Source organism: Hypomesus transpacificus, chromosome 11, assembly GCF_021917145.1.
Source record: "Hypomesus transpacificus isolate Combined female chromosome 11, fHypTra1, whole genome shotgun sequence".
Lineage (NCBI taxonomy): Eukaryota > Metazoa > Chordata > Actinopteri > Osmeriformes > Osmeridae > Hypomesus > Hypomesus transpacificus.
In genome coordinates, this window is record NC_061070.1 from 2,770,270 (window position 1) to 2,795,899 (window position 25,630).

At 47.2% G+C, this 25,630-nt stretch overlaps 7 protein-coding genes across 7 annotated transcripts; 4 read left to right on the forward strand and 3 right to left on the reverse strand.

Moving 5' to 3' along the window:
- Window positions 1-332: 332 nt before the first annotated feature.
- LOC124474274 (histone H2B-like) lies at window positions 333-2,028 on the forward strand. The gene has a single exon (XM_047030253.1). It carries the CDS (start codon window positions 346-348, stop codon window positions 718-720), a length of 375 nt encoding a protein of 124 aa, XP_046886209.1. The 5' UTR covers window positions 333-345; the 3' UTR covers window positions 721-2,028.
- Window positions 2,029-3,654: 1,626 nt separating this feature from the next.
- LOC124474260 (histone H1-like) lies at window positions 3,655-4,404 on the forward strand. The gene has a single exon (XM_047030236.1). It carries the CDS (start codon window positions 3,700-3,702, stop codon window positions 4,315-4,317), a length of 618 nt encoding a protein of 205 aa, XP_046886192.1. The 5' UTR covers window positions 3,655-3,699; the 3' UTR covers window positions 4,318-4,404.
- Window positions 4,405-5,142: 738 nt separating this feature from the next.
- On the forward strand, window positions 5,143-5,567 carry LOC124474269 (histone H2A). Its single transcript, XM_047030245.1, has one exon. It carries the CDS (start codon window positions 5,156-5,158, stop codon window positions 5,540-5,542), a length of 387 nt encoding a protein of 128 aa, XP_046886201.1. The 5' UTR covers window positions 5,143-5,155; the 3' UTR covers window positions 5,543-5,567.
- Window positions 5,568-6,196: 629 nt separating this feature from the next.
- Window positions 6,197-6,691, forward strand: LOC124474279 (histone H3). Its single transcript, XM_047030259.1, has one exon. It carries the CDS (start codon window positions 6,203-6,205, stop codon window positions 6,611-6,613), a length of 411 nt encoding a protein of 136 aa, XP_046886215.1. The 5' UTR covers window positions 6,197-6,202; the 3' UTR covers window positions 6,614-6,691.
- A 12,400-nt stretch (window positions 6,692-19,091) lies between these two features.
- Window positions 19,092-19,517, reverse strand: LOC124474267 (histone H2A). Its single transcript, XM_047030244.1, has one exon. The coding sequence runs from the start codon at window positions 19,501-19,503 to the stop codon at window positions 19,117-19,119; it is 387 nt and encodes a 128-aa protein (XP_046886200.1). The 5' UTR covers window positions 19,504-19,517; the 3' UTR covers window positions 19,092-19,116.
- A 708-nt stretch (window positions 19,518-20,225) lies between these two features.
- On the reverse strand, window positions 20,226-21,004 carry LOC124474258 (histone H1-like). The gene has a single exon (XM_047030235.1). The coding sequence runs from the start codon at window positions 20,957-20,959 to the stop codon at window positions 20,342-20,344; it is 618 nt and encodes a 205-aa protein (XP_046886191.1). The 5' UTR covers window positions 20,960-21,004; the 3' UTR covers window positions 20,226-20,341.
- A 2,582-nt stretch (window positions 21,005-23,586) lies between these two features.
- On the reverse strand, window positions 23,587-24,314 carry LOC124474272 (histone H2B-like). Its single transcript, XM_047030251.1, has one exon. The coding sequence runs from the start codon at window positions 24,179-24,181 to the stop codon at window positions 23,807-23,809; it is 375 nt and encodes a 124-aa protein (XP_046886207.1). The 5' UTR covers window positions 24,182-24,314; the 3' UTR covers window positions 23,587-23,806.
- Window positions 24,315-25,630: the final 1,316 nt, after the last annotated feature.

The following is a 25,630-nucleotide window of genomic DNA, read 5'->3' on the forward strand; positions in this document are numbered from 1 at the left end:
TGACGTCAATAACCACGTGTTTCGGGTTCAACTAGGCTGTAAACTGCACAGGGTTTTCGGTGTAATTTCCAAGCTTAAAACGTTGAAGTGTAAAAGGTACTTCGAAGTGTAAAAATGTTTCAAATATCTCCTTTGAGTAGTCCTGACTGTCAGTTTATGATTACTGAAGGGTAAGAGGGGTCGGTAGATCCCACGCACGCGCAGTAGATTTCAGAATATCTTGGAAAAGTCACTTCCCAGCTGTGTGCTGCGACTAGCAGGAGGCGTGCCTCAAAATGTGCATGTCTCCCGCTATATATACCGGGTAATCAGCCATTCGTATCTAAGAAGCAACGACAACTGACAATGCCTGAACCAGCAAAGCCCGCGCCCAAAAAGGGCTCCAAGAAAGCCGTTTCTAAGACCGCCGTTAAGGGCGGGAAGAAGCGCAGAAAGTCTAGGAAGGAGAGCTACGCCATCTACGTGTATAAGGTATTGAAGCAGGTCCACCCCGACACCGGTATCTCATCCAAGGCCATGGGAATCATGAATTCTTTCGTCAACGATATTTTCGAGCGTATCGCCGGAGAGTCGTCTCGCCTGGCTCACTACAACAAGCGATCAACCATCACCTCCAGGGAGATCCAGACCGCCGTCCGCCTGCTACTCCCCGGTGAGCTGGCCAAGCACGCCGTGTCCGAGGGAACCAAGGCCGTGACCAAGTACACCAGCTCCAAGTAAACTGCCTCTTTCAAATTCACCCCAAAGGCTCTTTTAAGAGCCACCCACTGGTCTCTAAAATTGAGGAAAGTCCATCAAATTTGCTTGATTGTCGTCCTGTATTATATATGAACCAAGTACAAACCTCCGTGAACAAGGACAGGTTATTCTACTCATCTATACAGACAAAACTTTATATTCTTTCCCGACACCACCTTATTAAACGCCATTGAATTGCTCAGATTTTTTTGCTCTCCCTGTATGATGCATGATAGTGGACCACGCCTAAATAGGAACCGATTGCGGTGCAACAACAACTCGATAACAATGTATGATGAACACAGATGGGCCACTACTATCAGTGCAATACTAACATATCGATCCCTAAACAGCGACTTCCAAGAGAGCTTTACAAAAGTGCATAGGTCATTAATCATAACGAGATTGCCACAAATAATTGCCAATGTTAAGAACCATATGAGCATGTAGTTACACAAGTTACAATTAAACATGAACCTCAAAAAGTGCAAGTGTACCTACAACGGATGAAGTCCATGTTACAACAAGCCTAAGTGAATTAGATATACAGTATTGATACATTTGCTTATCATAGATCATTCTTTCAATATTCATTAAGTGCATACATTGGCTGTTTTTTCTATTAGTACTCATGAGCCGTTGGCACCACTGTTGCAGCTCTGTAGTTTATCTCGTGGCTGCTTATCGGGCGAGCGACTTCAGCGCCCTGTTGAAAGGCGCGAATTGAGAGAGAAGGAAATATCTATAAACAAGTAGGACTACAATGACGTTTAGGATTTGAGTTGAATGGAACTAAGTTAACACATGGTAGACAAAATTAAACCCGAAAGTTGAAAGTCTGTTTTCGAAACCTCTTTAAAATAGATGGTTACATTGTATTTGTTTGTGTGGAAACACCGTGAAAGGAGAGGAGAAGCCTAAAACAGAGTAGATGAAAGCAGAAAACAATATTGTACACTAGAGTATAGTATAGTCCTCATCAAGTAGCCTACGCATCTAAGATGCAAACTTTTTTTTTCAGAACAAAGAATCAATAACCATGAATGATATTGATCATGCCACCAAAAACAGATATATAGTAACTAGATATAGTAAATATAGTAACATGCCTGGCTTGGAAATTTAGGAAGTAGAAATTATAGATATTTGTGTATAAAAATTAAGGATAAATAATGACCTAAAGTACTGATACTTGAAAAATCTATAACACACTGTCACTTTCAGCTACTGATTGCACTATTAGCAATATTGCACTGATTGTATCCCACTTGTCTTTAGGTTAGTATAGGTTTAAACGGTCAGTATAGGTTATTATGTGTATTAGAGGTCTAGTGTATTGTTTATTGTACCTATATTATTTTGTATTGTTGTGAGGTGTATTATATGTTAGCTTATTATAGATGTAATCTATGTTCTGAGTTCTTATATGTCATGTTATGCCAGGTTGCTTTGCGTTGTCTTGTCCTAAGAATTTCAGGGCCCAGACCTTCTTGTTGTTCTGTGCATCTGTAAATAAAATATTTGAACTTGAACTATTTAAGTACAGTGAGAACGTTTTTGTCCTTTATTTCCCATCTCTTCTGACTATGAAAGTGTCACGTGCTGGTTACTCATACTAGTCCCCTCAATGTAGCCTACAGTCAGAATAATTTGAACAATTTGATACCGGGATATACGGAACAGAAATTACATTGGGGGTGCATTTCAGGGCAGGGCTGTCATATGTCTTGCCAAGAAATGAAGCAACAGCAAAAAATCTTTGACCTAGATCATATTCCAGAATCCTGCTTGCTTTACTTTTCTTGACATGTGTGTTTGGTCACCCAGTGTTTTGAAAGGTTTGTTCTAGTTCAAAGCTATCTTGCTCCTGTTTCTGTAAAAATTCTGAAAAACGACTGAAATGACTTCTGGATATACTGAACTCTTACATTCTCTAAGCTTCTTTCTCATCCATAATACTTGACCATTTCACGTGTGTAAATGTGTTTTCCCCATGCGTTCACATAATGTGGATGTGAGTTTTCCGTCGTATGGATGTGTGTGTGTGTGTGTGTGTGTGAACATACGTGTATGTATTTCATATGTGTCTGTGTGAGGACAGTCTGAATCATTTCCTAACCGACCCCTCATACAAACAGGCTATTAGGAACGAAAGACAACCACTAGTCCAGCCTTATGAAATAAATGAAAAGTCCTTAAGACCCAAACATTCCCCATCACCAACAACATGGATAATAACATGTAGGGCCTACTGGATCTGACGAGTCCGACTCTGAGCAGGTAGACCAGACACACCATGGAACACCAACAAGTAACAAGTCTTACAGTAGGTTAACTGTTAGACTTACAGTAAGGATTGTGTCCTTGGAGATGAAAAACTAGGGAAGGGAGAGCAATAGGGAGACCACGATTTCCCCGACCTCCACCCGGTCCACGGCCCCGCACTGTGTTTTGTGTCCCCCAAAATTGACCAGTTTTAAGCCCCATGGCACCCCAGCTGTGTATTCTAAAGCAGTTACCTTTCTAGACAGATTGTGTGGCTCACTGGAAAACGTTTTCTCGTTTTAAACGACTGCCATTTCAGATACTTTTGGGGGCAAATGGCACCGACAACAAGGTGCGCACTGCTCCCTCAGCGAGGCCAACGGCGATGATTTGAGCCTGCCGCAACAAAACACAGAGTGCCTCCGGTCCACATAACGTCTTATTTTGAACGTTGAAAAGGCAGCTTGCGGCCCCATTTACTTTTAGAACGCAGTGCAAGTCCAGCAGGGATTTGTATCCCGTTGTTCACCGGGAGAAAACACAAGTGCGAACGGATAGCAGCAACTGAGAGAAACCGAGCCGGCGGTTGAGTCTACACAGTTCTCATGTCGTGTTTAAACCCAGCGCTCTGATCGCCGCAGCTCTACACAGCAGCCTCGCACATTCAAATCGCACACGTCCCACGAGTGTTTAGACATGGCAGAAGTCGCTCCAGCTCCCGCTCCTGCAAAGGCACCCAAGAAGAAGGCGGCAGCCAAGCCCAAGAAGGCTGGACCCAGCGTCGGCGAGTTGATCGTCAAGGCCGTGTCCGCTTCCAAAGAGAGAAGCGGCGTGTCCCTGGCAGCAGTCAAGAAAGCCCTGGCGGCCGGCGGCTACGACGTCGAGAAGAACAACTCCCGCGTCAAGATCGCAGTGAAGAGCCTTGTCACCAAAGGAACCTTGGTCCAGACCAAAGGGACTGGCGCTTCTGGGTCTTTTAAGATCAACAAGGGGGCGGAGGCCAAGGCAAAGAAGCCTGTTAAGAAGGTCGTCGCTCCGAAAGTCAAAAAGGCCGTCGCCAAGAAACCCGTTGCTGCCAAGAAGCCCAAGAAGGTCGCTGCGAAGAAGCCCGCGGCTGCCAAGAAGTCACCCAAAAAGGCTAAGAAGCCCGCGGCAGCCAAGAAGGCAACCAAGAGCCCCAAGAAGGTGAAGAAGCCCGCAACACCCAAGAAAACAGTCGCCAAGAGCCCCAAGAAGACAGTTAAGGCAGCCAAGCCCAAAGCCGCCAAGCCCAAGGCGGCCAAGGCAAAGAAAGCCGCGCCCAAGAAGAAGTAAACCTTGGTCCGCGTCTGTGTCCGTATTACTAAAAAGGCTCTTTTAAGAGCCACCCACCTGTCCTGAAAAGTGCATGTCCATGAGCTAAATCCCCGGGACGGCCAATATGACAACAAGTAGCCAGCCAGTACCAGGGGTAGAAGTGATACTTGTTAGCGTCCGTCACAAAACGATGATAAATAAGATACAAAAAGGCAAAAAGGCAAATGGACAAGTTGCAATGGCACCTCCCATTTGGGATAATCTAGCCAGAAAACCATGTGACAGATGAAGAACATTAATGATACAGCTAGCTAGTTTGAGAAAAAAGACTTGCATGAGATTTTCATTGGTGAAAGTGCTTCGTGGAACTGTAGAGCTGCATATAAATGGTGCTTCTGCTATTAGCAACTTGCAAATAGTTGCTTGGAATAGGGTTAGGGTTAGTGCAAATCCCATTTAAAACCACTATCACCAACTGCATAATTCTAGGCCTATATCTCTGGTAAATATGTATGTGGATGTATGAAACTGTTCTCACTACACGATTGATGATTGTGTAATGGACTTTGCATTCATTCATCCATCCATGCCCCATTACTGTATGTGATTGGCGCCTTAAACGAGGAGCGACTGGATGAACAAAGAGAGGTGAGGAGGGCGGGTAGACGAGAAGACCAGACGCGCCTTCTACGGGAGAGAGAGCATGGCTCCACCCCCGAGTTTGTCGCCACCCACGATTGGACCAAGACCCAACTGACATTGTGACCAATGAAAGCCGTTTATCATCAGCTAGCCTATAAAGGCTGTACTCCGACAGAAACTTTTCACTACTCGTTTGAACAGAAATATTAAGAAGATGAGCGGAAGAGGCAAAACCGGAGGCAAAGCTAGGGCCAAGGCCAAGACCAGGTCATCCCGCGCCGGGCTGCAGTTCCCCGTGGGTCGTGTTCACAGGCTTCTTCGCAAGGGCAACTATGCGCAGCGTGTGGGAGCTGGCGCACCCGTCTACCTGGCAGCCGTGCTCGAGTACCTCACCGCTGAGATCCTGGAGTTGGCTGGCAACGCGGCTCGTGACAACAAGAAGACTCGTATCATCCCCCGGCACCTGCAGCTGGCCGTCCGCAACGACGAGGAGCTCAACAAACTTCTCGGTGGCGTTACGATCGCTCAGGGTGGAGTGTTGCCCAACATCCAGGCGGTGCTTCTCCCCAAGAAGACCGAGAAGGCCGTTAAAGCCAAGTAAAAACTAAACCTCGGTCTCACTTTCCCCAAAGGCTCTTTTAAGAGCCACCCACTTCACTCTTCAAAAGCGCATTGTCTCTAACTTATCAGTAGATAACGTTGCACTGGACTCTATTCAGTTATAGCCATAGTACATATAGAATATGGCTATCGCTACATTGGAATCACACCATTAAGTAAACCTACATGGGGTTGCTGTGCTTGTCATTCTGCATGAAATGTAGCCTGCATGCCAACATTATAGAAGCCGGTGCCCATCCCTTAGGAATGGTCAGGAAATAATTACCTTGGGTCAATATGCCAAGTCATTTGACACAATTTAATGCTGTATTTGTTTGGCTTGTCACTGGTGTGAACCAGGTCGATCTGAAATGCAAGAATGCATTTAGGCCACATGTTTTGTACACATTTTTTTAATCGACTACGTGCCCGCCACTGGGCGAAGCGGTGCGAAGGATCAGGGCGGAGCCAGAAGGTTTCAAGTGTGGGCGGGAACGGACGATAGGTCCCCGCGTCCAATTGCCAAAGGAGAAAGCGTCGAAGGTCTGCCAATCAGTCTGCTCGGGAGAGCAGTCCAATCAGCGGACTACAAACCGACGATATAAACTTTTACTTCTGCTCCGGGTTTCCACATCCACTCGGAAACGAGAAGATAAGCATCATGGCCAGAACCAAGCAGACCGCTCGTAAATCCACCGGTGGCAAAGCCCCGAGGAAGCAGCTCGCCACCAAAGCCGCTCGTAAGAGTGCACCAGCCACTGGTGGCGTGAAGAAACCTCATCGTTACAGGCCCGGGACCGTGGCTCTGAGAGAGATCCGTCGTTACCAGAAGTCCACCGAGCTGCTTATTCGCAAGCTGCCTTTTCAGCGCCTGGTCAGGGAAATCGCTCAGGACTTCAAGACAGACCTGCGTTTCCAGAGCTCCGCCGTGATGGCTCTGCAGGAGGCTAGCGAGGCTTACCTGGTCGGTCTGTTCGAGGACACCAACCTGTGCGCCATCCACGCCAAGAGGGTCACCATCATGCCCAAGGACATCCAGCTGGCCCGCCGCATCCGCGGAGAGCGCGCCTAGACGTTGCCTGGGATCATTTGACCTCGAAACTCACAAAGGCTCTTTTAAGAGCCACCTCACTGTTTCAACCAAAAGACAAATGCCTTCTGTGACAAACGTCTTGGTCATGCGGGTTGAAACATTCTTGGGTCCAAGCATTAACTACTGCCGCTGGAAATGCAAACTACCATTGAATACCATCATTACATGTGATGGTATTCAATGACACAAATATGTGTTCTAGAAAGAGATCAAGAGTCACAGAGGTCTGATAATATCAGCTTTAATGCAGCAGTTGGAAATCAACAAGTCCAGAGCTCTGGGGTTGTCTACGTTTCCCTACCCGCAACAGAGTTTGGACTGGTTCACCAAGTCCAACTGGCTATCTGTCCCTGCCCCAGCATATATTATACAGTGCAGTAAAACAAAAAACACAAGAAGAGGGTTGAGCTTGCTCTCCTGAGCAGTAGGGAGTTGTTCTTGCCTACGCGTCCCACCTGCTCGGGTGCTGTCTCGGCCCGGTTTCAAGGTTGCTTCTGAAATGGAGAGATAACAACACAAAACACAGACTGTTTCCCACACCCTGTGTGAGACACAATGGTTAAGCCTGAGCACACTTCCAAGTTCATAAGACATAGATGTAATAAGCACAATACATAACTTTAATACATGCTTCCTTTATAAAGTCGTACGAGCATTGTTCCCGTTGCTTTATTCACTAGTGCACAGTGCCCGTGATGCATTTGGTGATTAAGATGTCACAAATATTCATAACTGGAATTATGGATAGTGCCGTGCCCGTGATGCAGCTGGTGATGACAGTTCATGAATTGTACTGTAATGTATTATAAATTCTTTACTGCCTAGTATGCTCTGACCTGGTGCCTGTAGCCTTGGGGAGGGAGCTGCTCTGAGGCCCTGGGGTGGTGCAAGGACTGGGGTCTATGGTAGGTGTTATTAGTGATGTGTCTTTCGCAAACGATCCGGCTCTAAGAGCCGGATCTTGAAGGTGAACGTCGGGAGCTGGCTCGCATATCTGAAGAGCCGACTGTATTTTTAATAAATTAATAAAGCCTATAAAAACTAAATGATTATGCAGTAATTAATTTTAATTGTATTTAAAATAATCGACATATTCAAAGAACAACAAAAAAATACATGTAGGCTTAAAGGCGCACACGATCATCCTCACAATCTGTTCCTGTCAATCCTGCATGAGGGAGGGCCGAGCCAACTCACACACAGTCAGACGAGTAGTCAAAACTCGGAGGAGAGCCATGACAAATCAATGCATTTTTAAAGATATGTTGTTAAGGTCGAGTATGATTTCATTTCATAATTTAATTCAAATTGTTTTCACACCAAGTCAAATTCATAGTTAAAACATTTTTAAAGAGCCGTTCGGGAGCCAAAAGAGCCGGAATGCCCATCACTAGGTGTCATGTTAGTTGGTTGTTTACCAGTACTGTTCGCGTGGTCCGACATGCCAATCACCCTGCTGTCTGCTAATCATGGGAATGCCGAGAATCAGGGGCGTTGTTTGACATGAAACTCTACTGGGGCACAGGCCCCTATTCATATATTTTGGCTGTAGAAGGCTAGGCTGTAGAAACCCCACTGTACAACAGTTCAGGGGCGCAAGTTTGATATCAGCTTTGGCAGGGACATCAATAGTTATTGCGAGCGCACACATTTTTTTCGCATTCATTTGAGCTGAAATATCGTTTTTATGAACTTCATGTAGCCTAATAATGTTTTCATGCTTTAGTCAAAATAAGATGATCGGTAGGCCGGTATCATTTAGAAACTTTCTTTAGTTGTGTAATGTTTTCTTAGCCTACTTCAATACTGACTTGTGTGCCGAGTTCGACACCTGGACTTCTGTGTGCGTGCTGCAGTGGCTATTTGGCAATCTCAGAAGAGCGCGCAAACATGGAATTCTGCCTTCATCGTTTTGTGTTTTTACAAGTGTTGATTGGGATACTGCTTAGATTTTTTTCCGGGATTATCAAATTTAGATTTTACTGGGGCACTGCAAATTTATACTGGGGCATATGCGCCAGTAAAAAGGGTCTAATGACGCCCCTGCCAAGAATGTTCGGATGCCGGGCATCCTGGTGGTTGGCGAAGGGGCATGGAGGCCCAGCTAACAAGGGACGTCCTGGGGACGTTCGGTGACGTTCCTATTTGGTCCCCTATAGGTTATACCGTGACGTTATCCGGACGTTATTAAAGTTCCTAAAAGGTCACAATTTAGACATTTATTTTTAAACTTTCAGGGTTGGTTATGATACGACGTTATGTTAAAAAAAATCGGGGACATTTGGGTTGGTTATGATATGACATTATGTTTAGAACTTTCGGGGGTTCCAGAACGTCATTTGTTGGTCATAACCATCTAAATTCCGAACTGATATTTTCGTTTGTGTGTCATTCTGTGATGTGAATTGCTCGAGCTATAGCCTACTGTCACTCTGGAAACTGTACAGTATTAAATCAATTGTTTATGTATGGTACCAATAATTGCATTTGAGCGAAGTAATACATTATAGTCATAAATAATTTGGGGATGTACTGAAACAAAACATCTAAGCTGGATCCAGCCTATCCAAGCACCAGCTGTGTCTCTAGAAATGTTCCATACTAACCTATTACAGCACATCTCTCGTGGACGTCACCGCTCGTGACGTGAACCCTGTTGTTGAGTGAAGAAGTCGTTGAGAGACAGCAAAACTTTTTGATCCCGCATCCTTCATTTAATACCGTTTACTAATAAATTTTTGTAAATATATCTTCAACTTAAGTTTCAGTGTTGATAGTTTAGTTCTTATTTTTTTTGTGTTTTTAATAGTGTTTTTTGTGTAGTTGGCTAGTAATTTAGCGCACTCCTGTGAAGGTGGGCCACCCGAAGGACAGAATTTGAGGTAATATGTTTTAATACAAACTTTAGCTCTACTATCTATGTATTTGTATGTTTATCCAACGTGAAATAGCCATATCGAAGATATGTGTATTAATTTCTAGCCAATTTGAGTTGGCAGTAGTTTTCTAAATCGGCTAAATTGAGATGTCGTACAGTATCATCTTAATTTGTACAGTAGTTGTTGTTCTCAATGTTCTCGATAGCACTAAATAAGCGCAGCTAGTTCTGGCAGGGCAATCGGGCAGCGCGCGTCAGTCAGTGATCGGGGACGTAAGGCGTCTTACTCCACCTTCCTTACTCCTCCCACTACCACACCCATGGAGCAGCGCATATCCATTGGGCCACGTCCGATAAGGCGTCTTTAAAAGACACGCGGATATGCACGCACTCACCCCGGTCGTTGTATGATCAGTGCTGCTGCCACCCTCCACCGTCCCCTTCTCCCCTATGCTGTCTGTATCTATCCAACAGGGGGATTATATCTCTATTGCTCCCTGCCTCATATGTCATGTATGTATGTGTTGCATCGAGGAGGCAGGGAGTGCTTCCCTTAGATCATCCACTCCGCCAAAGTAAATCTACATGTCCATGTCATGTAACAATAAATGTTCAAATCTAATACGTGATTATCTTGACTGAACTAGCTATAGCTTGAAATCGGATGCCTACACACTAATAGTGATGTCGTCTCTTTAAGAATACAGAAAATACAAAACAGCTGAAGCTACTTTTGGACAGGTGTAGGCTACAGCGCTAGTCAAGTAGCGTTAGCTCTACTGTAGAGTAGCAAGCCATTTTTGGACAGTTAGACTAGTGCTAGAGCTACCATAAACCTAGACGTTTTGCATGAAAAGTAGCATAATGATATGCTACGTTGCTACGTCGGACACATGTTCACGATGAGTAGATGAAGGAAAGTTGATTAGCACTAGATAGATGGTTGTAAATATCTGGATATTGAAGGTCCGGGAAGCTTTCCGTTTCACTTGTAACGGTCCTAAAAATAACTCCAGGAGCATATGGATAAAATACACTTCCACTTAATGTTCTTTGCATTTGATCTGCTGTCTATCGTCGTCATCGTCGTCGTCGTCATCTGCCGCTTGTCCGGGGATCGGGTCGCGGGGGCAGCGACCTAAACAGGGAGGCCCAGACTTCCCTCCCCCCGGCCACTTCCGCCAGCTCTTCCTGGGGGACCCCAAGGCGTTCCCAGGCCAGCCGAGAGACATAGTCCCTCCAGCGTGTCCTGGGTCTTCCCCGGGGCCTCTTCCCAGTGGGACGTGCCCGGAACACCTCACCAGGGAGGCGTCCAGGAGTCATCCTAATCAGATGCCCGAGCCACCTCAGCTGGCTCCTCTCGACGCGGAGGAGCAGCGGTTCTACTCTGAGCCCCTCCCGGATGACCGAGCTTCTCACCCTATCTCTAAGGGACAGCCAGGACACCCTGCGGAGAAAGCTCATTTCGGCCGCTTGTATTCGCGATCTCGTTCTTTCGGTCACTACCCATAGTTTGTGACCATAGGTGAGGGTAGGAACGTAGATCGACTGGTAAATAGAGAGCTTCGCCTTTCGACTCAGCTCCTTCTTCACCACGACGGACCGATGCAGAGCCCGCATCACTGCGGATGCCGCACCGATCTGCCTGTCGACCTCGCGCTCCATTCTTACCTCACTCGTGAACAAGACCCCAAGATACTTGAACTCCTCCGCTTGGTTCAGGATCTCCTCCCCGACCCGGAGATGGCACTCCACCCTTTTCCGGTCGATTACCATGGCCTCAGATTTGGAGGTGCTGATTCGCATCCCAGCCGCTTCATATTTGGTTGCGAACCGCTCCAGTGAGAGCTGAAGGTCACGGCCCGATGAAGCCAACAGGACCACATCATCCGCAAAAAGCAGCGACCCAATCCTGAGGTCACCAAACCGGACCCCCTCAACACCCTGGCTGCGCCTTGAAATTCTGTCCATATAGGTAATGAACAGAATCGGTGACATAGGGCAGCCCTGGCGGAGTCCAACCCTCACCGGAAACAAGTTCGACTTACTACCGGTAATGCGGACCAAACTCTGCCACCGGCCGTACAGGGACCGGACAGCCCCGATCAGGAAATCCGGTACCCCGTACTCTCGGAGCACCCCCCACATGAGCCCCCGAGGGACACGGTCGAACGCCTTTTCCAAATCCACAAAACATGTGTAGACTGGTTGGGCGAACTCCCATGTACCCTCCAGGACTCCGCGGAGGGAATAAAGCTGGTCCACTGTTCCACGGCCAGGACGAAAACCACATTGCTCCTCCTGAATCCGAGGTTCGATAATCCGACGGACCCTCCTCTCCAGGACCCCTGAATAGACTTTCCCAGGGAGGCTGAGGAGTGTGATCCCCCTAAAGTTGGAGCACACCCTCCGGTCCCCCTTTTTAAAGAGGGGAACCACCACCCCGGTCTGCCAGTCCAGAGGCACTGTCCCCGATGTCCACGCGATGTTGCAGAGTCGTGTCAACCAAGACAGCCCTACAACATCCAGAGCCTTAAGGAACTCCGGGTGGACCTCATCCACCCCAGGGGCCCTGCCACCGCGGAGCTTTTCAACCACCTCGGCGACCTCAGCCCCAGAGATAGAAGGGCCCCCCCCCGATGTCCCCAGACTCTGCCTCCACGTCGGAAAGCGTGTTGGTGGAATTAAGGAGGTCTTCGAAGTATTCCTTCCACCGATCCAGGACGTCCCCCGTCGAGGTCAGCAGCGCACCATCCCCACCGTATACAGTGTTGACAGAGCACTGCTTCCCCCTCCTGAGCTGCCGGATGGGGGTCCAGAACCTTTTTGAAGCCGTTCGGAAGTCATTCTCCATGGCCTCGCCGAACTCCTCCCATGGCCGGGGTTTTGCCTCCGCGACCGCCAAAGCCGTGTTCCGCTTGGCCTGCCGGTACACATCAGCTGCCTCTGGAGTCCTACCAGCCAATAAAGTCCGATAGGCCTCCTTCTTCAGCTTGACGGCATCCATCACCTCCGGAGTCCACCACCGGGTCCGAGGGTTACCGCCGCGACATGCACCGACCGCCCTGCGGCCGCAGCTCCGGTCAGCCGCTTCAACAATGGAGGCCCGGAACATGGCCCATTCGGACTCAATTTCCCCGGCCCCCCCCGAGACATGATCGAAGCTCTCCCGGAGGTGGGAGTTGAAGCTCCTTCTGACAGAGGGTTCCGCCAGACGTTCCTAGCAGACCCTCACATTACGTTTGGGCCTGCCAGGCCTGACCGGCGTCCTCCCCCACCATCGAAGCCAACTCACCACCAGATGGTGATCAGTTGACAGCTCCGCCCCTCTCCTCACCCGAGTGTCCAAGACATGCGGCCCCAAGTCCGATGACACGACTACAAAGTCGATCATCGAACTGAGACCTCGGGTGTCCTGGTGCCAGGTGCACATATGGAAACCCTTATGCTTGAACATGGTGTTCGTTATGGACAAACCGTGTCTAGCACAGAAGTCCAACAACAAAACACCACTCGGGTTCAGATCGGGGGGGCCGTTCCTCCCAATCACGCCCCTCCAGGTCTCACTGTCATTGCCCACATGAGCATTGAAGTCCCCCAGGAGGACGAGGGAATCCCCAGGAGGAGCGCTTTCCAGCACCCCCCCCAGAGACTCCAAAAAGGGTGGGTACTCTGAGCTGCCGTTTGGTGCATAAGCACAAACGACAGTGAGGACCCGTCCCCCCACCCGAAGGCGGAGGGAGGCTACCCTCTCGTCCACCGGGGTGAACCCCAATGTACAGGCGCCGAACCGAGGGGAAACCAGTATTCCCACCCCAGCTCGACGCCTCTCACCAAGGGCAACTCCAGAGTGGAAGAGAGTCCAGCCCCTCTCAAGGAGACTGGTTCCGGACCCTATGCTGTGCGTCGAGGCGAGGCCGACTATATCTAGCCGGAAACTCTCTACCTCGCGCACCAGCTCAGGCTCCTTTCCCGCCAGCGAGGTGACGTTCCACGTCCCTAAAGCTAGCTTTTGCAGCCGAGGATCGGACCGCCAAGGCCCCCGCCTTCGGCCGCCGCCCGTCTCACACTGCACCCGACCCCCATGACCCCTCCTGCGGATGGTGAGCCCACTGGAAGAGGGTCCCACGTTGTCTCTTCGGGCTGTGCCCGACCGGGCCCCATGGGAAAAGGCCCGGCCACCAGGCGCTCGCCATCGAGCCCCACCCCGGGCCTGGCTCCAGGGGGGGGCCCCGGTGACCCGCTTCCGGGCAGGGCCAACTGAGAACCATTGTTGTTTTTCTTCATGGTTGGTTTTTTGAGCCATGCTTTGTCTGGTCTTTCACCTGGAACCTGTTTGCCTTGGGTGGCATAAAGCCCCCGACAACATAGCTTCCAGGATCACTAGGACACGCAAACCCCTCCACCGCGGTAAGGTGGTGACTCAAGGAGGGGATCTCTAACTGCTGTCTAACTGTAGCTAATTCATGTTGCAGGTGTTGATTCCGGACGAACTGGTGGAGGACGAGGAGGAGGAGTAGGGAGACGATGAGAAGGGGTTGACACAATTAAAATATAGAAAATTAATTCAAGCTTTTAAAATGCATTTGAATAAAGTGTTAATTTATACTGTAAATCGTGTTTTTTCTTCTACAAGCATACACATAATAAATTACAATACACAATACTTAGCAGCAGCCTGTTATACTTATAGTTGATTTTTAAAAATGAAGAAGTTAAATTACCTTGTTGAGTTTAAGTGAACAGATTCAGTTTAGTTTTGCACTATAGGCTAATATGCATTTTATACTGTGTATGCAAAAAATATCCATTAAATGCATAAAAGTGACTGTAAATTAAGGTTGAGAAATTGATTCTGCATTTGGTATGCGAAAGTTATCAGGACGTCGCAAGGGAACGTCACCATGACTTCGCACACAAACGTCCCCATGACGTCGGAGACAAACGTCCCCTGAACGTCCCCTAAATGTTATGAGGACGTTACATGGACGTCCCGGGGACGTTTGTCTGCGACGTCCCCGGGACTTTCAGGGGACCCTACAAAAAAACGTCATGGGGACGTTCCCTTGCGACGTCCTGATAACATTCGGGGGCGTTCAGGGGACGTCCTGGGGACGTCATTTTGTTAGCTGGGGGGTTGGGCAGGGGGAATGGAGCATTCAAAGTTAAGACCAGGTTTAGCGTCTGTTCTTTCTGTTTCATCTGGGTTTCACAAGAGACGGTCACTGTTGTCTGGTGGGCTACCTTTCTTTTATGTAATATGGGCTAAGGCCAAACAGCTGTTTGGCTTACTGGTAGCCTGTGTACCGTGCGGTTAATAAACGTCAATTTGGGAACTTCATCTTATGCCTGGACGATTGTTCCTTTCTGACCTAGCTAGTCAGGTCATGGTCATCACAATAGATTTCGATGGGCTAAAGGATACTGTTGTTGTTTTAAAAGTGTGCTATATAAATTCAAATGAAAAAAACTAAATTGAATCAACTTTACCACAGTAGGCTGTTAGCTAATAGTGCGAAGTGCTTAACAAAAACAGAGACATTTCTCTGAATCTGTTATGCAACCAAATTGCCATTATGCATCTTTTTCTATGGCTCTGCGTCCCAGCAACTCAACTTTCATAACATTTTGTTCAGGAAGCCTCAACCCCAATGCTAAACCTTCAAACGGTCCGCCTAGTCTACAATCTACCCACACGCTCCCACATTACCCCGCTCCTCATCTCCCTCCACTGGCTATCCATCACGGCCCGCATCAGATTCAAGACCCTGGTACTGACCTTCCGAGCAGTGAACGGGACTACACCCGACTACATCAAGTCTCTCCTGCAGCCTTACACCCCCACCCGCCACCTACGGTCTTCTTCAGACAACCGCCTGGTGGTCCCACCGCTCAAGACCGCCCGGTCCCAACACAAGCTCTTCTCCTGCCTGGCCCCCCAGTGGTGGAATCAACTCCCCACCTCCATCAGAGACACAGACTGTCTCTCCACCTTCAAGAGAAGGCTCAAGACGCACTTGTTCCGGGAGTACAAGGGTACTTAGGAAAGGTTTGCTGTACCCAATGCTAGTTTCCTCAAGGATCACAATGACTCTTGCTTAGAGACTCATTGCTCTTGTTGGATAGTGGTAGCTGATTTAAACTGTTGTATTCGCTGCGAAATACCCTATTTTAGTAATTCTTATTTGTATTCTATTTTACTGTTGCATGCAGGTACACTTGCACTTAGAGATTCATGTTGTTTAATTGTAACTTGCTTAACTACATGCTCTTATGGTTTTTCCCTTTGGCACTTATTTTTTGGTTGTTCACACTGTGTGCTTCTTGTTTTGGCTACCCGCAATGCTTTGGGGCTATCTCGTTGTTATTATCAGTGACTTATGCACTTTGTAAAGCTCTCTCTTGGAAGTCGCTTTGGATAAAAGCGTCTGATAAATGAAAAATGAATAAATGTAAAATGTAAAAACGATAACTGTAATATTATGCTCTTGTCTTCCGTCGCTGGCGCTGTATCAGACGCTGGCGTAGTGATTTGTGACTGACTGGTAAATTGTGGAAATATTCTTGATTGAAAAAAAACGCTGCCAAGTGTTAAAATAAACGCGTCTTTTAACCAGATAAATTAAATGTCAGTCAGCATCCAATTGCCAGGGATGGCGAATGACATTTTGGGGTGGCACCTGGGGTGGCCAGTCCGATATCAGGAGGGGCCAGTGCCAGCGCGGCCACCCCTCTGGCTCCGCGACTGCTCAGGGTCCTCGAGGGTAGGCATATTGAAGCCGATCACCTTCTCAGCAGTGCGGATCATACGCTGCAGTCCACTGTGATTTGGGGGGATGGGAGAGCCAACAGCTCGGAATTTTCTTGTGGAAAGTAGCCTTCAAAGCCTTTGGTACAGAATACAGAATGACAAATAAAGTACATGTATATGTTTCATCGGTTTGTGATAGGACTTGATTATTGTAAAACCAGATGTTTGAAGTATTAACCCTTCTGTTAAGTTCAAAATACCTTTTTTCAAGTTTGACAAACTCTGAAATACCATTTGGCTTGATTTGTTCAGAGGTTTGGTGAAATTCCCAAGATAAGCTAAATTGAAACTAAATAATTTTGCTTAGTTTAAAGTACACATAAAGTAAATGAGAGAATTGACATTTAATAATATAATACAATGGCTGTTTTAACCTCCTCAGCACTTGAGACAAGAGTTGGCTTGCAATTCAGTTGTTGCATTCTTTTGGGTATCTTTTGACATTAAAAATGCATTGATTTGTCATGGCTCTCCTCCGAGTTTTGACTACTCGTCTGACTGTGTGTGAGTTGGCTCGGCCCTCCCTCATGCAGGATTGACAGGAACAGATTGTGAGGATGATCGTGTGCGCCTTTAAGCCTACATGTATTTTTTTGTTGTTCTTTGAATATGTCGATTATTTTAAATACAATTAAAATTAATTACTGCATAATCATTTAGTTTTTATAGGCTTTATTAATTTATTAAAAATACAGTCGGCTCTTCAGATATGCGAGCCAGCTCCCGACGTTCACCTTCAAGATCCGGCTCTTAGAGCCGGATCGTTTGCGAAAGACACATCACTAATAACACCTACCATAGACCCCAGTCCTTGCACCACCCCAGGGCCTCAGAGCAGCTCCCTCCCCAAGGCTACAGGCACCAGGTCAGAGCATACTAGGCAGTAAAGAATTTATAATACATTACAGTACAATTCATGAACTGTCATCACCAGCTGCATCACGGGCACGGCACTATCCATAATTCCAGTTATGAATATTTGTGACATCTTAATCACCAAATGCATCACGGGCACTGTGCACTAGTGAATAAAGCAACGGGAACAATGCTCGTACGACTTTATAAAGGAAGCATGTATTAAAGTTATGTATTGTGCTTATTACATCTATGTCTTATGAACTTGGAAGTGTGCTCAGGCTTAACCATTGTGTCTCACACAGGGTGTGGGAAACAGTCTGTGTTTTGTGTTGTTATCTCTCCATTTCAGAAGCAACCTTGAAACCGGGCCGAGACAGCACCCGAGCAGGTGGGACGCGTAGGCAAGAACAACTCCCTACTGCTCAGGAGAGCAAGCTCAACCCTCTTCTTGTGTTTTTTGTTTTACTGCACTGTATAATATATGCTGGGGCAGGGACAGATAGCCAGTTGGACTTGGTGAACCAGTCCAAACTCTGTTGCGGGTAGGGAAACGTAGACAACCCCAGAGCTCTGGACTTGTTGATTTCCAACTGCTGCATTAAAGCTGATATTATCAGACCTCTGTGACTCTTGATCTCTTTCTAGAACACATATTTGTGTCATTGAATACCATCACATGTAATGATGGTATTCAATGGTAGTTTGCATTTCCAGCGGCAGTAGTTAATGCTTGGACCCAAGAATGTTTCAACCCGCATGACCAAGACGTTTGTCACAGAAGGCATTTGTCTTTTGGTTGAAACAGTGAGGTGGCTCTTAAAAGAGCCTTTGTGAGTTTCGAGGTCAAATGATCCCAGGCAACGTCTAGGCGCGCTCTCCGCGGATGCGGCGGGCCAGCTGGATGTCCTTGGGCATGATGGTGACCCTCTTGGCGTGGATGGCGCACAGGTTGGTGTCCTCGAACAGACCGACCAGGTAAGCCTCGCTAGCCTCCTGCAGAGCCATCACGGCGGAGCTCTGGAAACGCAGGTCTGTCTTGAAGTCCTGAGCGATTTCCCTGACCAGGCGCTGAAAAGGCAGCTTGCGAATAAGCAGCTCGGTGGACTTCTGGTAACGACGGATCTCTCTCAGAGCCACGGTCCCGGGCCTGTAACGATGAGGTTTCTTCACGCCACCAGTGGCTGGTGCACTCTTACGAGCGGCTTTGGTGGCGAGCTGCTTCCTCGGGGCTTTGCCACCGGTGGATTTACGAGCGGTCTGCTTGGTTCTGGCCATGATGCTTATCTTCTCGTTTCCGAGTGGATGTGGAAACCCGGAGCAGAAGTAAAAGTTTATATCGTCGGTTTGTAGTCCGCTGATTGGACTGCTCTCCCGAGCAGACTGATTGGCAGACCTTCGACGCTTTCTCCTTTGGCAATTGGACGCGGGGACCTATCGTCCGTTCCCGCCCACACTTGAAACCTTCTGGCTCCGCCCTGATCCTTCGCACCGCTTCGCCCAGTGGCGGGCACGTAGTCGATTAAAAAAATGTGTACAAAACATGTGGCCTAAATGCATTCTTGCATTTCAGATCGACCTGGTTCACACCAGTGACAAGCCAAACAAATACAGCATTAAATTGTGTCAAATGACTTGGCATATTGACCCAAGGTAATTATTTCCTGACCATTCCTAAGGGATGGGCACCGGCTTCTATAATGTTGGCATGCAGGCTACATTTCATGCAGAATGACAAGCACAGCAACCCCATGTAGGTTTACTTAATGGTGTGATTCCAATGTAGCGATAGCCATATTCTATATGTACTATGGCTATAACTGAATAGAGTCCAGTGCAACGTTATCTACTGATAAGTTAGAGACAATGCGCTTTTGAAGAGTGAAGTGGGTGGCTCTTAAAAGAGCCTTTGGGGAAAGTGAGACCGAGGTTTAGTTTTTACTTGGCTTTAACGGCCTTCTCGGTCTTCTTGGGGAGAAGCACCGCCTGGATGTTGGGCAACACTCCACCCTGAGCGATCGTAACGCCACCGAGAAGTTTGTTGAGCTCCTCGTCGTTGCGGACGGCCAGCTGCAGGTGCCGGGGGATGATACGAGTCTTCTTGTTGTCACGAGCCGCGTTGCCAGCCAACTCCAGGATCTCAGCGGTGAGGTACTCGAGCACGGCTGCCAGGTAGACGGGTGCGCCAGCTCCCACACGCTGCGCATAGTTGCCCTTGCGAAGAAGCCTGTGAACACGACCCACGGGGAACTGCAGCCCGGCGCGGGATGACCTGGTCTTGGCCTTGGCCCTAGCTTTGCCTCCGGTTTTGCCTCTTCCGCTCATCTTCTTAATATTTCTGTTCAAACGAGTAGTGAAAAGTTTCTGTCGGAGTACAGCCTTTATAGGCTAGCTGATGATAAACGGCTTTCATTGGTCACAATGTCAGTTGGGTCTTGGTCCAATCGTGGGTGGCGACAAACTCGGGGGTGGAGCCATGCTCTCTCTCCCGTAGAAGGCGCGTCTGGTCTTCTCGTCTACCCGCCCTCCTCACCTCTCTTTGTTCATCCAGTCGCTCCTCGTTTAAGGCGCCAATCACATACAGTAATGGGGCATGGATGGATGAATGAATGCAAAGTCCATTACACAATCATCAATCGTGTAGTGAGAACAGTTTCATACATCCACATACATATTTACCAGAGATATAGGCCTAGAATTATGCAGTTGGTGATAGTGGTTTTAAATGGGATTTGCACTAACCCTAACCCTATTCCAAGCAACTATTTGCAAGTTGCTAATAGCAGAAGCACCATTTATATGCAGCTCTACAGTTCCACGAAGCACTTTCACCAATGAAAATCTCATGCAAGTCTTTTTTCTCAAACTAGCTAGCTGTATCATTAATGTTCTTCATCTGTCACATGGTTTTCTGGCTAGATTATCCCAAATGGGAGGTGCCATTGCAACTTGTCCATTTGCCTTTTTGCCTTTTTGTATCTTATTTATCATCGTTTTGTGACGGACGCTAACAAGTATCACTTCTACCCCTGGTACTGGCTGGCTACTTGTTTTCATATTGGCCGTCCCGGGGATTTAGCTCATGGACATGCACTTTTCAGGACAGGTGGGTGGCTCTTAAAAGAGCCTTTTTAGTAATACGGACACAGACGCGGACCAAGGTTTACTTCTTCTTGGGCGCGGCTTTCTTTGCCTTGGCCGCCTTGGGCTTGGCGGCTTTGGGCTTGGCTGCCTTAACTGTCTTCTTGGGGCTCTTGGCGACTGTTTTCTTGGGTGTTGCGGGCTTCTTCACCTTCTTGGGGCTCTTGGTTGCCTTCTTGGCTGCCGCGGGCTTCTTAGCCTTTTTGGGTGACTTCTTGGCAGCCGCGGGCTTCTTCGCAGCGACCTTCTTGGGCTTCTTGGCAGCAACGGGTTTCTTGGCGACGGCCTTTTTGACTTTCGGAGCGACGACCTTCTTAACAGGCTTCTTTGCCTTGGCCTCCGCCCCCTTGTTGATCTTAAAAGACCCAGAAGCGCCAGTCCCTTTGGTCTGGACCAAGGTTCCTTTGGTGACAAGGCTCTTCACTGCGATCTTGACGCGGGAGTTGTTCTTCTCGACGTCGTAGCCGCCGGCCGCCAGGGCTTTCTTGACTGCTGCCAGGGACACGCCGCTTCTCTCTTTGGAAGCGGACACGGCCTTGACGATCAACTCGCCGACGCTGGGTCCAGCCTTCTTGGGCTTGGCTGCCGCCTTCTTCTTGGGTGCCTTTGCAGGAGCGGGAGCTGGAGCGACTTCTGCCATGTCTAAACACTCGTGGGACGTGTGCGATTTGAATGTGCGAGGCTGCTGTGTAGAGCTGCGGCGATCAGAGCGCTGGGTTTAAACACGACATGAGAACTGTGTAGACTCAACCGCCGGCTCGGTTTCTCTCAGTTGCTGCTATCCGTTCGCACTTGTGTTTTCTCCCGGTGAACAACGGGATACAAATCCCTGCTGGACTTGCACTGCGTTCTAAAAGTAAATGGGGCCGCAAGCTGCCTTTTCAACGTTCAAAATAAGACGTTATGTGGACCGGAGGCACTCTGTGTTTTGTTGCGGCAGGCTCAAATCATCGCCGTTGGCCTCGCTGAGGGAGCAGTGCGCACCTTGTTGTCGGTGCCATTTGCCCCCAAAAGTATCTGAAATGGCAGTCGTTTAAAACGAGAAAACGTTTTCCAGTGAGCCACACAATCTGTCTAGAAAGGTAACTGCTTTAGAATACACAGCTGGGGTGCCATGGGGCTTAAAACTGGTCAATTTTGGGGGACACAAAACACAGTGCGGGGCCGTGGACCGGGTGGAGGTCGGGGAAATCGTGGTCTCCCTATTGCTCTCCCTTCCCTAGTTTTTCATCTCCAAGGACACAATCCTTACTGTAAGTCTAACAGTTAACCTACTGTAAGACTTGTTACTTGTTGGTGTTCCATGGTGTGTCTGGTCTACCTGCTCAGAGTCGGACTCGTCAGATCCAGTAGGCCCTACATGTTATTATCCATGTTGTTGGTGATGGGGAATGTTTGGGTCTTAAGGACTTTTCATTTATTTCATAAGGCTGGACTAGTGGTTGTCTTTCGTTCCTAATAGCCTGTTTTTATGAGGGGTCGGTTAGGAAATGATTCAGACTGTCCTCACACAGACACATATGAAATACATACACGTATGTTCACACACACACACACACACACACACACACACACACACACACACATCCATACGACGGAAAACTCACATCCACATTATGTGAACGCATGGGGAAAACACATTTACACACATGAAATGGTCAAGTATTATGGATGAGAAATAAGCTTTGGGAATGTAAGAGTTCCGTATATCCAGAAGTCATTTCAGTCGTTTTTTAGAATTTTTACAGAAACAGGAGCAAGATAGCTTTGAAGTAGAAGAAACCATTCAAAACACTGGGTGACCAAACACACAGGTCAAGAAAAGTAAAGCAAGCAGGATTCTGGAATATGATCTAGGTCAAAGATTTTTTGCTGTTGCTTCATTTCTTGGCAAGACATATAACAGCCCTGCCTTGAAATGCACCCCAATGTAATTTCTGTTCCGTATATCCCGGTATGAAATTGTTCAAATTATTCTTACTGTACATTGAGGGGACTAGTCTGGGTAACCAGCATGTGACGCTTTCATAGTCGGCACAGATGGGAAATAAAGGACAAAAACGTTCTCACTGTACTGAAATAGTTCAAGTTCAAGTATTTTATTGTCAGATGCACAGAACAACAAGGTCACCGTGGGCCCTGAAATTCTTAGGACAAGACAACGCAAAGCAACCTGGCATAACATGACATATAAGTACTCAGAACATAGATTACATCTATACTAAGCTAACATATAATAAACCTCACAAAAATACAAAATAATATAGGTACAATATACAATACACTAAACCTCTAATACACATAATAACCTATAAACCTATGTTACCTATAAACCTATATTAACCTAAAGACAAGTGGGGTACAATCAGTAGCTGAAAGTGACAGTGTGTTATAGATTTTTCTAGTATCAGTCCTTTAGGTCATTATATATCCTTTTTTTTTTACACAAACATCTATACTTTCTACTTCTTAAATTTCCAAGCCAGGCTTGTTACTTTAGTTTCGATCTGTATTTGGTGGCATGATCAATATTATTTATGATTATTAATTATTTGTTCTGAAAAAGAGATGCGTAGGCTACTTGATGAGGACTATACTATACTCTACTGTACAATATTGTTTTCTGCTTTCATCTACTCTGTTTTAGGCTTCTCCTCTCCTTTCACTGTGTTTCGACAGTGTTAACTTAGTTCCATTTAACTCAAATCCTAAACTTCATTGTAGTCCTACTTGTTTATAGATATTTCCTTCTCTCTCAATTCGCGCCTTTCAACAGGGCGCTGAAGTCGCTCGCCCGATAAGCAGCCACGAGATAAACTACAGAGCTGCAACAGTGGTGCCAACGGCTCATGATTACTAATAGAAAAAACAGCCAATGTATGCACTTAATGAATATTGAAAGAATGATCTATGATAAGCAAATGTATCGATACTGTATATCTAATTCACTTGGCTTGTTGTAAGGTACACTCTTGCACTTTTTGAGGTTAATGTTTAATTGTTACTTGTGTAACTACATGCTCATATGGTTCTTGCCATTGGCAATTATTTGCGGCAATCTCGTTATGATTAATGACCTATGCACTTTTGTAAAACTCTTTTGGAAGTCGCTGTTTAGGGATCGATATGTTAGAATTGCACTGATAGTAGTGGCCCATTTGTGTTCATCATACATTGTTATCAAGTTGTTGTTGCACCGCAATCGGTTCCTATTTAGGCGTGGTCCACCATCATGCATCATACAGGGAGAACAACAAACAAATCATCTGAGCAATTCAATGGCGTTTAATGAGGTGGTGTCAGGAAAGAATATAAACTTTCGTCTGTATAGATGAGTAGAATAACCTGTCCTTGTTCACGGAGGTTTGTACTTGGTTCATATATAATACAGGAAGACAATCAAGCAAATGTGATGGACTTTACTCAATTTTAGAGACCAGTGGGTGGCTCTTAAAAGAGCCTTTGGGGTAAATTTGAAGGAGGCCGTTTACTTGGAGCTGGTGTACTTAGTCACGGCCTTGGTTCCCTCGGACACGGCGTGCTTGGCCAGCTCACCGGGGAGTAGCAGGCGGACGGCGGTCTGGATCTCCCTGGAGGTGATGGTTGATCGCTTGTTGTAGTGAGCCAGGCGAGACGACTCTCCAGCGATACGCTCGAAAATATCGTTGACGAAGGAATTCATGATTCCCATAGCCTTGGAGGAGATGCCGGTGTCGGGGTGAACCTGTTTCAGTACCTTGTACACGTAGATGGCGTAGCTCTCCTTCCTAGACTTTCTGCGCTTCTTCCCGCCCTTTACGGCGGTCTTAGAAACGGCTTTCTTGGAGCCCTTTTTGGGCGCGGGCTTTGCTGGTTCAGGCATTGTCAGTTGTCGTTGCTTCTCAGAAACGAATGATGAGGGTAGGTTGGCTACCCGGTTTATGTACCTGGAGACATGCACATTTTGAGGCACGCCTCCTGCTAGTCGCAGCACACAGCTCGGAAGTGACTTTTCCAAGATATTCTGAAATCTACTGCGCGTGCGTGGTATCTACCGACCCCTCTTACCCTTCAGTAATCATAAACTGACTGTCAGGACTACTCAAAGGAGATATTTGAAACATTTTTACACTTCGAAGTACCTTTTACACTTCAACGTTTAAAGCTTGGAAATTACACCGAAAACCCTGTGCAGTTTACAGCCTAGTTGAACCCCAAACACGTGGTTATTGACGTCAGAAGCTTCGTTAAATTGCAGTACCATGCGAAACCCCCATGCATCCAGGGCTGAGACAATGATGGTATCTACAAGTACAACCGTTTTAATAAAGCATTCATTGAGCAGATGCTACTATATGAAGTGACGCACAGTACCGGGTGATTTGAACCCGATGATTTTCGGCAAAACGCTCTCTCCCTGTCCTGCTAAGAAAACTGATTTATAGATGCTGTAGCCCAAGTAACCTCAGTTGAAGTGTGAATAATGAAACCCCTTTACAAAACCATTTGCTCAAATGCTTCGGATCCGCAGTGACCATCGAAATAGAAATCGAACGAAAGTTCCAGCATATTTGGTGCTTTGTTAGCCAGATGGATTTCTAGCCTGGACTGGTATTGGATTTGAAGGTCAAAAGCGCCAAAAACTGGGGGACGAAACTAGGCCAGTCAACCCAGTTCTATTTCTTGGAGCTCCGCCCCATAGGGGAGCTTTGCTCCTAATGATTTACCCGCTGCCTTGTGCAGCCAATGACTGATGATCAAGCGCCAAAAACTGGGGGACGAAACTAGGCTTGTCAACCTAGTGTGTCATTGTGTATTATTCACCTCGGATACATCCTAGTCATACAATGCACTCACAAGGTTCTTCTCAATTGACACAAACACCTGAATTATGGAAACATGTCTCTGATGCGTAACATGTGGATGGCTCTTAAAAGAGCCTTTGTGTTGAAATAGGCTTGTTTACTCTCAATTTAGCCGCCGAAGCCGTACAGAGTACGTCCCTGGCGTTTCAGAGCGTAAACCACGTCCATGGCGGTTACGGTCTTTCTCTTGGCGTGTTCGGTGTATGTCACCGCATCACGGATCACATTCTCCAGGAACACTTTGAGCACACCGCGTGTCTCTTCGTAGATCAAGCCTGAAATACGCTTCACGCCACCGCGACGAGCAAGGCGGCGAATGGCGGGTTTGGTGATGCCCTGGATGTTATCGCGAAGAACCTTGCGATGACGCTTGGCGCCTCCTTTTCCGAGTCCTTTACCTCCTTTACCTCTTCCTGACATGGCGATATCGCTATGTGATTATAAGTCAATAGAACAGAAGTCTAGAG

Coding starts and splice junctions, on each gene's coding strand:
- LOC124474272 (XM_047030251.1), bottom strand. CDS start 24,181: ATGCCTGAACCAGCAAAGCCCGCGCCCAAAAAGGGCTCCAAGAAAGCC.
- LOC124474258 (XM_047030235.1), bottom strand. CDS start 20,959: ATGGCAGAAGTCGCTCCAGCTCCCGCTCCTGCAAAGGCACCCAAGAAG.
- LOC124474260 (XM_047030236.1), top strand. CDS start 3,700: ATGGCAGAAGTCGCTCCAGCTCCCGCTCCTGCAAAGGCACCCAAGAAG.
- LOC124474269 (XM_047030245.1), top strand. CDS start 5,156: ATGAGCGGAAGAGGCAAAACCGGAGGCAAAGCTAGGGCCAAGGCCAAG.
- LOC124474267 (XM_047030244.1), bottom strand. CDS start 19,503: ATGAGCGGAAGAGGCAAAACCGGAGGCAAAGCTAGGGCCAAGGCCAAG.
- LOC124474279 (XM_047030259.1), top strand. CDS start 6,203: ATGGCCAGAACCAAGCAGACCGCTCGTAAATCCACCGGTGGCAAAGCC.
- LOC124474274 (XM_047030253.1), top strand. CDS start 346: ATGCCTGAACCAGCAAAGCCCGCGCCCAAAAAGGGCTCCAAGAAAGCC.